This window comes from Dryobates pubescens, chromosome 32, assembly GCF_014839835.1.
Source record: "Dryobates pubescens isolate bDryPub1 chromosome 32, bDryPub1.pri, whole genome shotgun sequence".
NCBI classification, from domain to species: Eukaryota; Metazoa; Chordata; class Aves; order Piciformes; family Picidae; genus Dryobates; species Dryobates pubescens.
Window position 1 is genome coordinate 3,066,253 of NC_071643.1, and position 11,712 is coordinate 3,077,964.

An 11,712-nucleotide genomic window follows, 5' to 3' on the forward strand; every position below is an offset into this window, starting at 1 on the left:
GCTCTTGTTAGAGCCCAGGATCTTTGTGAAGTGCAGCATTCTAACAGGGTTGGTGTTTTCTGTAGAATTTATCGAAACAAGAAGTTCTTCTGAAAGCCCACATGGTGGAACTTGAGGCTGAAGTGGCTGCTGCTGTTCCAGACCAAAACAAACAGAAGGAACTGGAAAAAAAACATGCTACTTACAAAAAAGGTACTTTCTGTGGAGAGGGGATGCTGGCTAAAAATGCTGCATGTTCTTTTACCAACAGAGGAGTGGATGGTTAGAGCTTTGTTCTTTGGGATGGCCACTGCAGTGCAGCTTGAGTCTTAGTCTGGGACACTTTTTTGTCTGTGAGGGAGTTGAAAGGTGCTTCTAGAGAGTGAAACCCCTTCCTCTGCAATTGCACAAGTTCATGTTTCAGTCCACTTGAACATTCCTTTGAGGGTTTTTTTGCTCATGTGGTGAGATTTTTATGGCTGTATCACTCACAGATTCATAGGGAAACTTGGGTTAATTAGGGGTGAAAATTATTTATGTGGAGGTCAGGGTACTGAAGTCAAGTGAAGGCTTTTGCTGTGCTCTGCCCATCAAATGAGCACCCTCTGTTCTGGGCAAGAAATGCAAAGGAGCAGTCCATTTCTTCGGGGAAATCACAACTTCCAGCATGGTGAGGCTGGAATGGACCACTGGAGATCATCCAGTTCAGTCCCCTCCAAAAGCAGGGCACCCACAGCAGCTTGCCCAGGAGAGGCTGGAATCTCTCAGACAAGGAGACTCCACAAGCTCTCTGGCCAGCCTGCTCCAGGCCTCCAGCACCCTCACAGCAGAGTATTTTCTCCTCCTGTTCATGTGGAACCTTCTGGGTTCCCCTTTGTGCCCATTGCTTCTTGTCCTGTCCCTGGGCACTACTGACAAGAGTCTGGCCCCAGCCTCTTGGCCTTCAGATATTCACAATTTAACCCCTTTGAGCATGTTCTCATTAAATAAGTGCAAAGAAAGACCTCCTGCTGTCCTACCTCCTTACTCTCTATACATTAAGCAATCCAATTAAAATTGGTGGTTTGGTGATGAGACAGCATCAGGGAGATGTGGGTGTGAAAAAAGCCTGCACATTTTTCTCACTCTTAAGAAGGATGTTTTGTACACTTCTCAGCATAGTGGTACAGCAGAGCTTTGGGTCTCTGGAACCTTGGTGTACTGCAGCAGCCCAGAGCTGTGGGGACAGCATCCAACCTTAGTTATACTGTGATACTGTCACCAAGTTGGGAGCAGATGTTGGTCAGTTAGAGGGTGGAAAGGCTCTGCAGAGGGACCTCGATCGACTGGACAGATGGGCAGAGTCTAATGGCATGGCATTTAACAAGTCCAAGTGCCAGGGGCTGCACTTTGGCCACAGCAACCCCATGCAGAGCTACAGGCTGGGGTCAGGGTGGCTGAGAGCTGCCAAACAGAGAGGGACCTGGGGGTGCTGATTGACAGCTGCCTAAACATGAGCCAGCAGTGTGCCCAGGGGGCCAAGAGGGCCAATGGCATCCTGGCCTGTATTAGGAATAGTGTGGCGAGCAGGAGCAGGGAGCTCATTGTGCCCTGTGCTCTGCATTGGTTAGGCCACACCTTGAGTCCTGTGTCCAGTTCTGGGCCACTCAATTTAAGAAGGACATCGAGACACTTGAAGGTGTCCAGAGAAGGGCAGCGAGGCTGGGGAGGGGTCTGGAGCACAGCCCTGTGAGGAGAGGCTGAGGGAGCTGGGGTTGCTTAGCCTGGAGAAGAGGAGGCTCAGGGGAGACCTCATTGCCCTCTACAACTACCTGAAAGGTGGTTGTAGCCAGGTGGGGGTTGGTCTCTTCTCCCAGGCAACCAGCACCAGAACAAGAGGACACAGTCTCAAGCTGTGCCAGGGGAGGTTTAGACTTGAAGTGAGGAGAAAGTTCTTCACCGAGCGAGTCGTTCGTCATTGGGATGTGCTGCCCAGGGAGGTGGTGGAGTCCCCATCCCTGGAGGTGTTCAAGAGGGGATTGGATGTGGCACTTGATGCCATGGTCTAGTTGGGAGGTCTGTGGTGACAGGCTGGACTCGATGATCCTTGGGGTCTCTTCCAACCTTAGTTATACTGTGAGACTGTGATACTATGACCTTACCTGCATTTTGTTCCTGGACAGACTATGATTGCCTTGCTGAGAAAGCTGGGGAAGTGGAGCACGAAGTCAAACGGTTACAGAACCTCATCATGGATATCAATAATTCCAAGCTGAAGGCACAGCAGGACAAACTGGACAAGGTCAACAAAGAAATAGATGGATGCAGTTTGGCTGTCACTAAAGCCCAGGTGGCAATCAAGAGTGCAGACAGGTACAGCAGACATCATCTTCTCTGTGGTGACACTTGGGGCTGTCATTGTATGTTCATGAGATGGGGGTTTGGGAACTGCTGGACCCTTCCATGAGTTGGGATTTGTCCAGCCAGAGGAGATGGTTTTCAGCTCTTCAGGGCTAGAGCAAATCTCAGAGGGTGAAGGAGATCATCATCTCTAAACTGATTTAACTGAAACTAGTTCTTAATTAAGAACCATAAGCTTTGTCTCCAGGTGAGACACTGGCAGAGGTTGCCCAGGGAGGCTGTGGATGACCCCTCTCTGGAGGTGTTCAAGGCCAGGCTGGATGAGGCCTTGAGCAAGCTGGGCTGGCGGGAGGTGTCCCTGCCCATGGCAGGGGGTTAGAACTGGGTGGTCCTTAAGGTCCCATCCAACCCAAACCATTCTATGGTTCTAATTAGTGCACTTACACGAGCAGAGACCTGAGTGAAAGCTGAACAAGGGGAGGCAGTTGAGCTGTCAGACAGCTGGATCTGCTGGCATGAATGCCTGCAGGACATCTTGTCTTGAGTGGCCTCCATAGCTGAAAACCCCCTGACCACAACATCCTAATTTTCAGCTGCATGCTCTGTGTGTGTCAGGAGGTGAAGGGAAATAAAATGGGGTTGGTTTCCAGTGAGCAGGTTAAAAGTCACATTTCATTTTGCTGCTCTCACTAAATTGCAGTAATGCAGGGTAAAGACTCAAGGTAGCACTTAGCTGCCAGGCAGTGGAGCAGTTCACATCTGAAGAGGCTAATTTAAATACAAGGCATGTCAGGAAATAAAAGGGGATGTGGTTTTGTATGTTAGCTTCACAATGCAGACTGAGTACTCAGAACAAGGTAAAAACTGTCTGAAAGAACAGGTGAGTTTGTTCAGTGAGGCCTGGCTGCCCTGTGCCTGAGGAAGGCAATGTTGTTCTGCTCTAATCTCAGGAGCATGGGAGCTGGGGTTGTTCAGCCTGGAGAAACGGAGACTGAGGGGAGAGCTGCTGGCTCTCTGCAACTCCCTGAAAGGAGACTGGAGCCAGGTGGGGGTTGGTCTCTTCTCCCTAGTGACAGGGGCTTTGAGGTCCCTTGCTCCCCCTAGCATTCTGTGATTCCATGACTGTGTGAGTGCTCTGAGCAACCTGCTGTAGCTGAAGCTGGCCTTTCTCACTGCAGAGCTTTGGACTAGATGATCTTTAAAGCATCCCTTACAACCAAAACCATTCTATGACAGGATGAGAGGAAGTGGCCTCAAGTTGCTCCAGGGAGGCCTTAGGTTGGACATTAGAAGAAACTTCTCCCCTGAAAGGGTTCTCAAAGACTGGAACAGACTGCCCTGGGAGGTGGTTGAATCTCCATCCCTGGAGGGGTTTCATAGCCATGTGGATGGGACATGGTTCAACACCAGCCTTGGTAGTGTTGGGTTAATGGATGGGACTCGATGACCCTGGAGGTCTTCTGCAGCTTAAAGGATTCTGTGGTTTTGGCCCCCCTGCAGAAACCTGAAAAGAGCTGAAGAATCCATTCTTCACATGCAGAAGAAGATTGAAGAGAACGCAGAAGAGGTTAAGAGGCTGACCGAAGAGTTGGCTACGCTAGAAGACAAAGCCGCTGAGGTTCTGAGCGCGCGCAAGCAAGCTGAAGTGAGTGTCCTGGCAGTTCCCTCTGGTCCTCAGCAAGCTTGTGGGCTGTGAAAGAAACCTGCAAGCTTACATTATACTTCTTGTGCCACTCTCCTGCTCCAGAGACATTCCAGACCTGCCTGGACATTGTGATCCTGGGCAGCCTCTTCTGGGTGCCCCTGCTTTAGATGATCTCCAGAGGTCCCTTCTCACCTCCACTATGCTGGAATTCTGTGAATCAAAGTTGACCTTAAATACAGATGCTGGGGGAAAAGAATCAGACTAAACCAGTCCTAATAAGCATTCTGGTCTTCAGGGAGAGCTGGGATGATAAGTTCTAGCATTATTGGAGCTTATCTTTTATTGGCTTAAAACATGCATGAAAACAGATCTGTTTTTCCACTTGTGTGCTGCTTCAGTGTCCCATCTGGATTTTTGTAGGAGAGAGAGAGAGAGAGAAAACAACCAGGACAGCTGAAATTCTTCCAAAACAAAGCTGTTTGACTGAGACTTTTTCTCTACAACTGCCTCTGAGCTAAAACCATCCCTGTGTAGGACTGGTTTGATCCAGCTCTGGAGTGAAAATATCAACTGCAGCATATTGCAGTCATTCTAGATGTCAGGGAGCCAGTTCATACAAATGCACCAGTATGTGTTGGCATCAATGTGTGGGGTTGAGGAGATGAAGCTCTGTGAATTGTAGAATGGCTTCAGTTGGAAGGGACCTTAAAGATCATGAAATGATAGAATCATTAAGGTTGGAACAGACCTCTGAGATCAAGTCCAGCTTTCTACCAAACACCTCCATGACCATTAAACCGTGTCCTAAAGTGCCACATCTACCCATTTTATTTAAACACCTCCAGGGATGGTGACTCCACCACCTCCCTGGTCACCCTGCTCCCATGCCTGACCACTCTTGTAGCAAAGAAACTTTTCCTCATCTCCAACCTGGTGCAGCTTGAGGCCATTTCTTCTTGTCCTGTAATTAGTTACTTGGGAGGGGAGGCCAACACCAGCCTCACTCCAACCTCCCTTCAGGCAACTATAGAGAGTAATAAGGTTTCTTCTCAGCCTTGTTCAGGCTAAAGATCACCTGCTTCCCACCTCCTGCCATGGGCAGGGACACTTCCCACAAGACCAGGTTGCTCATCCAGCCTGGTCTGAAACGCTTCCAGGGAGGAGGAATAAAGGAGTGAAATAACGGAATGAAAACAAACCCCCAAGATGAGCAAAGTCTCAGTCAGCTGGTTAATGACCTGGTTGTTTGCTGTTCCTGCTCAGGAAGCGTTGCCAGAGATCAAGGAGGAACATGAGGGCCTGCTCCAGGACATCAGAGTCATTCAGAATGGTGAACATGCACTTCAGGCAGAAGCTCTTAATATCAAGATGAAGGTCGAAAAAGTGGACAGCAACATCTCCGCGCACCAGTCAAAGCTGAAGTACTGGCAGACAGAGGTGAGGGTCTTGGTGAGCTCCTGCAGCTTCAGTTTAAGATCTCAGACTGCCAATACCTTAAAGTAGAGCTAGAAAATGGGTAATTTGGGGGGAGACTGGGGTTCAGCTCACAGGTTGGTGTTTATGCTAGAAAACCCCAAGTTTTCAGCAACAGGATAATAGGATGAAGGGATGCTTGTTGTATGCCACATCCTGTTAAAGGGAGTTAACAGATGGAAGTTTCTTGCTAATACAGAAGTGCTGATTTTAGAAGCACCTTCCTGTGATCTCTCAAGATGTTCAGTAACTGGGTTTGAATTTTAGATCTCCAGTTTATCACTGCACTCCATAGAAGATAAACCAGCAGAAGAACTCCCAGTGCTGAGTCAAGAAGAGCTGGAGGCTATCACGGACCCCAAAGTCATCATTAATCAGATAGCTCTGCTGGAAGCCCAGTGTGAACAAATGAAACCCAACCTGGGTGCTATTGAAGAATTCAGGAAGAAGGTAAGCTTAGTTCCTGCCCTGTGCTGCTGCAAGGCTTCATCTTCTTCCTGCTCATCATTAGGTGGACAGCATGCTTGTTCTCCACTGCTTCCATCTGCACAGGGTTCATGGCACTGCTGCTGCAGCATGCAGCTCACCTTCCAGATGGGCCTTTTGCTTCAGCTGACTGCTCAACTAGATCCTGCACTTGAAGTGCAGGAGAAATTATTTCTTTGTAGACCCACTGAATCCTTTAGGCTGGAAGAGAGGTTGTCAAGTCCAGCCATTAACCCAGCACTGCCAGCTCACCACTAAACTGTGCCACTCAGCACAGCTTTGAAACCCCTCCATGGATGGGGGGCTCTACCACTGCCTTGGGTAGCCTGGGCCAGGGCTTGACAACCCTTTGGGGAAAGAAATTGTTCCTCATGTTCAACCTAAACCTCTCCTGGTGCAACTTGAGGCTGTTTTCTCATCCTGTCACTTGTTCTTTTTGGGGAGAGACCAACCCCCACCTGGCTCCAACCTCCTTTCAGGAAGTTGGAGAGACCAAGGTCTCCCCTCAGCCTCCTCCAGACTGAACAACTCCAGTTCCCTCAGCTGCTCCTCACAAGCCCTGTTCTAAAGACCCTTCATTGCCCTCCTCTGAACCTGCTCCAGCCCTCAGTGTCCTTCTTGGCATGTGGGACCCAACATTGAACCCAGGATTCAAGCTGTAGCCTCCCCAGTGCACCGTCCAGGGGCACAATCCCTGCCCTCCTCCTGCTGGCCACACCATTGCTGATCCAAGCCAGGATGCTGGTGGCCTTCTTAGCCACCTAGAGACACTGGCTCATCTTAAGCCACTGTTGACTAACACTCCTGGATCCTTTTCCACCAGGCAGTTTTCAGCCACTGTCCCAAGCCTGGAGCATTGTATGGGGAGACAAAAGAAACATCTCTCTGGGCACACCAGGATGAAGTGGTCCTGTTCTTCTTCAGTTCCTTTCTGCTGGAAGCTGAGCTGGAAGCTGAAACAGAACCTTTCAGCTTCCCCTCTCTCCTCTGTAGGCTCTGCTGTTGCTAGATCCTGAATAGTTGCTACCTGCTCCTTAGCCAGGTGTGAAGGTTGTATCTAGGAGCTCAGGTACACCTTTATCTGATACCATCCATGGTAGGTGAAGACAACTTTCTCCTCTGAGGGCTGGTTTCTTTAGCCAGCTACTCCTGACAGTCTAGACAGATAGACAATAAGTTGAGGGCTTTTTTTTTTGGTCTCCTCACAATGCTCATCTTGGACCATTCAAGAGATGAAATCTGGTTTTATTTTCACACAGGGTTTCCATCAGCAGCGTGGAGATGAGATAAAAGAGATGGTTTGGGTTTGTTCTTTTGTTTCAGGGCTGTCAACCATCCTGGGAAAAATGACTTTTTCAGCTGGTGGGGAGAAATGGTTTAAAATCTGGGGAGTCAAATGGAAACAGCTGCTCCAACTGTACTTTTGTGGGTTTGTTCTACAGGAAGAGCTGTACTTGAAACGTGTGGCTGAGCTGGACGACATCACCACCGAGAGAGACAAGTTCAGACAGGCTTTTGAAGACCTCCGGAAACAAAGGCTGAACGAATTCATGGCAGGGTTTAACGTCATCACCAACAAGCTGAAGGAGAACTACCAGATGCTCACGTTGGGAGGAGATGCTGAGCTGGAGCTTGTGGACAGTCTGGATCCCTTCTCTGAGGGAGTCATATTCAGGTTTGTCTGGAGACTTTGTGGTATTGTGCAATCCCCAGTTGTTGTGCTCTCTGCAGCCTGCTTTTAAGCTTACTTAAGTCTGCAGCTAACCAGGACAGTTCCCTCTGGGCAAGTATCATAGAATTGTTAGGGTTGGAAGGGACCTCAAGGCTCAGCCAGTCTCAAGCCCCCTGCCATGGCCAGGGACACCTCACACCGCAGCAGGTTGCTCACAGCCACCTCCAGCCTGGCTGCAAACACCTCCAGGCAGGAGGCTTCCACCACCTCCCTGGGCAACCTGTGCCAGGCTCTCACCACCCTCATGGGCAACAGCTTCTTCCTAACATCCAAGCTGAATCTCCCCACTTCTAGTTTTGCTCCATCCCCCCCAGTCCTATCCCTCCCTGACACCCTCCAAAGTCCCTCCCCAGCTTTCTTGGAGCCCCCTGCAGATCCTGGAAGGACACAATTAGGTCTCCTGGGAGCTTTCTCCAAACTGAACAGCCCCAACTCTCTCAGTCTGTCTCCAGAGCAGAGCAGCTCCAACCCTCTGCTCAGCCTTGTGGCCCATCTCTGGACACCATCCAGCCCCTTCAGATCCTTCCTGTAATAGAGGCTCCAGAATTGGACAAGTAGCTTTATGATGGCACTCAGAGAGTGGTGGTCAATGGCTGGATGTCTGAGTGGGGACGAGAGCTATTCCTCAGAGGTGGGAACTGGGACCAGTGCTGTCTAACATTGTTGTTGGTGACATGAACAAGTGGGATGGAGGCACCCCCAGCAGGCTTGCTGATGACACCAAGCTGTATGGTGCAGTTTTATGAGCTGGAGGGAAGGGATACATCCAGAGGGGCTGGGACAGGATGGAGATGTGGGCCATTGCCAACCTCATGATGTTCCACAAAGCCAAGGACAAGGTCTTGCACCTAGGTTGGGGCAATCCCAATCACAAATCCAGGCTGAGTGGAGTTTATATGAAGATCAGCCCCATGGAGAAGGACTTGGGGGTGCTAGGGGGTACAGAGTTGGACATTAGCAGTGTGGGCAGCAGGGGCAGGGAGGGGATTCTGCCCATCTGCTCTGCTTGAGACCCACCCACCCCCACCACCCCCCCGCAGTTCTGGGGCAGCTTTGGAGTCCTCAGCAAAGCTGAGATAAGGAACTGTTAGAGGAAGAAATTCTTCCCCATGAGGGCAGTGAGGCACTGGAACAGGTTGCCCACAGAAGCTGTGGAGGCTCCAAGCCTGGAGGTGTTCAAGGCCTCATCTGACCTCACCTTGAACAACCTGGTCTAGCAGGAGGTGACCCTGCCCATGGCAGGGGGTTGGAACTAGATGATCTTTAAGGTTCCTTCCAACCCAACCAGTCTATGATTCAAACAGAAGTTATCAAACTTGTTGCATCTACAGCAGTAGATTGCAGGTATTGGCATGATGCTGACAGAAGCCACAGATGTTTAGCATCAAGACTGATTTCTCCTGGAACAATGAGTAACTTTAAAGTCCTTTCTCAGAGGTTTCTTCATTCCCAAATCATTTCATTCTGCATAGGGAATTGTGTCACATTGTGAACTGGAGATTGTCCTGTCACAACTGATCCTAAGAGCAAATAATCACTGAAGAGTAGAGTAGCATGTCTGACAGATAATGAAAGAGCAGCTGTGAGGTGGGGTGGTTCCTGCAGAGAACAGCCCAGGGCTAGCTTGACTTGAGGCAGGCACCAGCTGGCCATGGAGCTGTGTGTGGACCTAGGGGGCTCCTTGGTGACCAGAAATCTGTTGAAGTCTTTCCTCTGGGGAGGACTAAGTGCAGCAGGCAGCTCAGCCCATGAATTCCCTCCTGGATTTTTATGTCATGGTGAAAAGCAAGTCCCATTTCCATGCCAGCCAGAAGTGACAGACTCTTGGTTCTTTCAGTGTTCGGCCTCCCAAGAAAAGCTGGAAGAAGATCTTTAACCTGTCGGGAGGAGAGAAGACTCTGAGCTCCCTGGCTTTGGTCTTTGCTCTTCATCACTACAAGCCAACACCACTGTATTTCATGGACGAGATTGATGCAGCCCTTGACTTCAAAAATGTCTCCATTGTAGCATTTTACATCTATGTAAGTACTGAGTGCTAGCTTTGTAGATTTGTTTGTTATTTTCTTCTCTGCCAGAAATACCAAAGGGGTGAGGAAAAGACCTCTAAGTTTGTCCACCCAACACCACCATGGCCATTAAACCGTGTCGCCAAGTGCCATGGCCACACTTTTCCTGGACACCTCCAGGGATGGGCACACCACCACCTCCCTGGGCAGTCTGTGCCAATTCCTGACCACTCTTGCAGCAAAGAAATTTTTCCTCATCTCCAACCTAAAACTCCCCTGGTTTGAGGCCATTTCCTCTCATCCAGTCACAGTGATGACCAGATTTAACAGGCTGGAATGATGGAGGAAGAGATGGAGGCCATTTACTAAGCAGAGTGCCAGAAGGGTGCTCAGAGTGTTGCTTTCTGGCTGGTTTTGATCTGTTTCCTTATGCAATCATAGAATGGCTTGGGTTGGAGGGGACCCTGGAGATCATCCACTCCAACCCCCCTGCCATGGGCCAGGGACACCTCCCACTAGCGCAAGCTGCTCAAGGCTCATCCAGCCTGGCCTTCAACACCCTGAGGGAGGTGTTGAACAGCCTCCCTGGGTAGACCCTGTGCCAGACTCTCACCACCCTCACAATCAACAACTTCTGCCTCAGCTCCACTCTAACCCTGCTCTGCCTCAGCTCCAAACCATTCCCCCTTGGCCTGGCTCTAGACCCCCTCAGCAGAAGTCCCTCTGCAGGGACAGGGACCCCCAAGGCCACGCCAGAGCAGAGCTCTCGGCAGCACCGTGGGCTGACACAACCACCTTGTGTTGCAGGAGCAGACCAAGAACGCCCAGTTCATCATCATCTCGCTGCGCAACAACATGTTTGAGATGGCAGACAGGCTCATTGGCATCTACAAGACCCACAACACCACCAAGAACGTGGCCACCAACCCCAAGGTTATCGGAGCCAAAAGGCTGCTGCAACCTGCTGCTCCGGAGCTCTGCCTGGAATAGGGTGAAGTCACCTCCCTTCCCCCTTGCTGCTGGGGGTGGTCATGTATATATTTTAGTACTGCAGTCTTCTCTTTGAGTTGGAGGGGAGCTTGCTCATACAGCTCTGTTAATAAAGATTTTCTTTACAGGCTGCATCCATTTTAATTCTGTGAACTGAGCTAAAGCAAGCTCTTCCTCTGCCTCTGTGCCCTTCCCTGAGCAGCCTTTCTGCCAGCCTTTGGGTTCTGCATTCAGCCTGCAGTGCCTGCTTTTTACCCTCTGTGCCCAAGCCAGCAAATTGCTTGCAAATGCCCTCAGAATGTCCTGTCACACTCCCCTTTCCAGTAAGCAGTCTGCACACACAGCATCCCCATGTGTAGTGTAAGGCTGTTGTAATGCTGCAGGGCCTGGCCATCAGATGCTTGTCACCATTTTGTGATGAGTTGGGTTGGTTTAGGAAGCTGCTTTTCAGTCATTTCCCTCTTCCCACAGAGGACAGCTCCTCCTCCTCTCAGACTGCAGCCCCCAGCTGCCCTTGAGGCTTATTAACACAACAATCATCAGCTGGCTCCTGCCATCATCTCAAAGGGCTAAACCTGCTCCCAGGACAGACTTTCAGGTCAGTGCCCTCTACCCTGTGCCTGTCACTCAGGTCTGCTTTGAAGCTGAGGGGGGTTTGTACTTTCAAGCCCAGGCACGACCAGGCACACTTGCACCAGTGCAGCAGCACAGCCTCCTTGTACTCCTCCTCAGGGGGAAAACCTCACCACCCCAAAAAGCTCCATTGCTGCCCTGCTGCTAAGGCAGCCAGGGTTAGGACAGCTGAGGCCAGCCCTGCTGGCTCACCCTGCTTTGTGCTCTCAGCCCTTCATTCCCTCTCTGGTTCTTTTCATACCAACAACTCTAAACAAAGCCTGGGGTGGCTTCTCCAGCTCTCGTTGCCACCCTGAGGCGGTCAAGTTACACATCCAGCTCAGCCCTGGCCCCAACCCAGCCAGAGCCTCACCCTGGCTTAGGGCACAGCCAGCAAAGTGGAGATGATGAGGAAATGTGGCTGAGTGGGCTGTAAGGACAGAGTGAGG

General features: G+C 50.5%; 1 protein-coding gene across 1 annotated transcript in view; it reads left to right on the forward strand.

Annotated features, from left to right (window-relative positions):
* SMC4 (structural maintenance of chromosomes 4) overlaps nt 1–10,679 on the forward strand; it is a 45,362-nt gene extending 34,683 nt beyond the window's left edge. The window contains exons 17-24 of the mRNA XM_009902118.2: nt 66–192; nt 2,142–2,331; nt 3,820–3,964; nt 5,228–5,401; nt 5,705–5,887; nt 7,366–7,598; nt 9,493–9,676; nt 10,469–10,679. Coding sequence (XP_009900420.2) covers nt 66–192; nt 2,142–2,331; nt 3,820–3,964; nt 5,228–5,401; nt 5,705–5,887; nt 7,366–7,598; nt 9,493–9,676; nt 10,469–10,651 — 1,419 coding nt within the window. The 3' untranslated portion in view covers nt 10,652–10,679. The remainder of the gene's footprint in view (nt 1–65; nt 193–2,141; nt 2,332–3,819; nt 3,965–5,227; nt 5,402–5,704; nt 5,888–7,365; nt 7,599–9,492; nt 9,677–10,468) is intronic.
* The last annotated feature ends 1,033 nt before the right edge of the window (nt 10,680–11,712 follow it).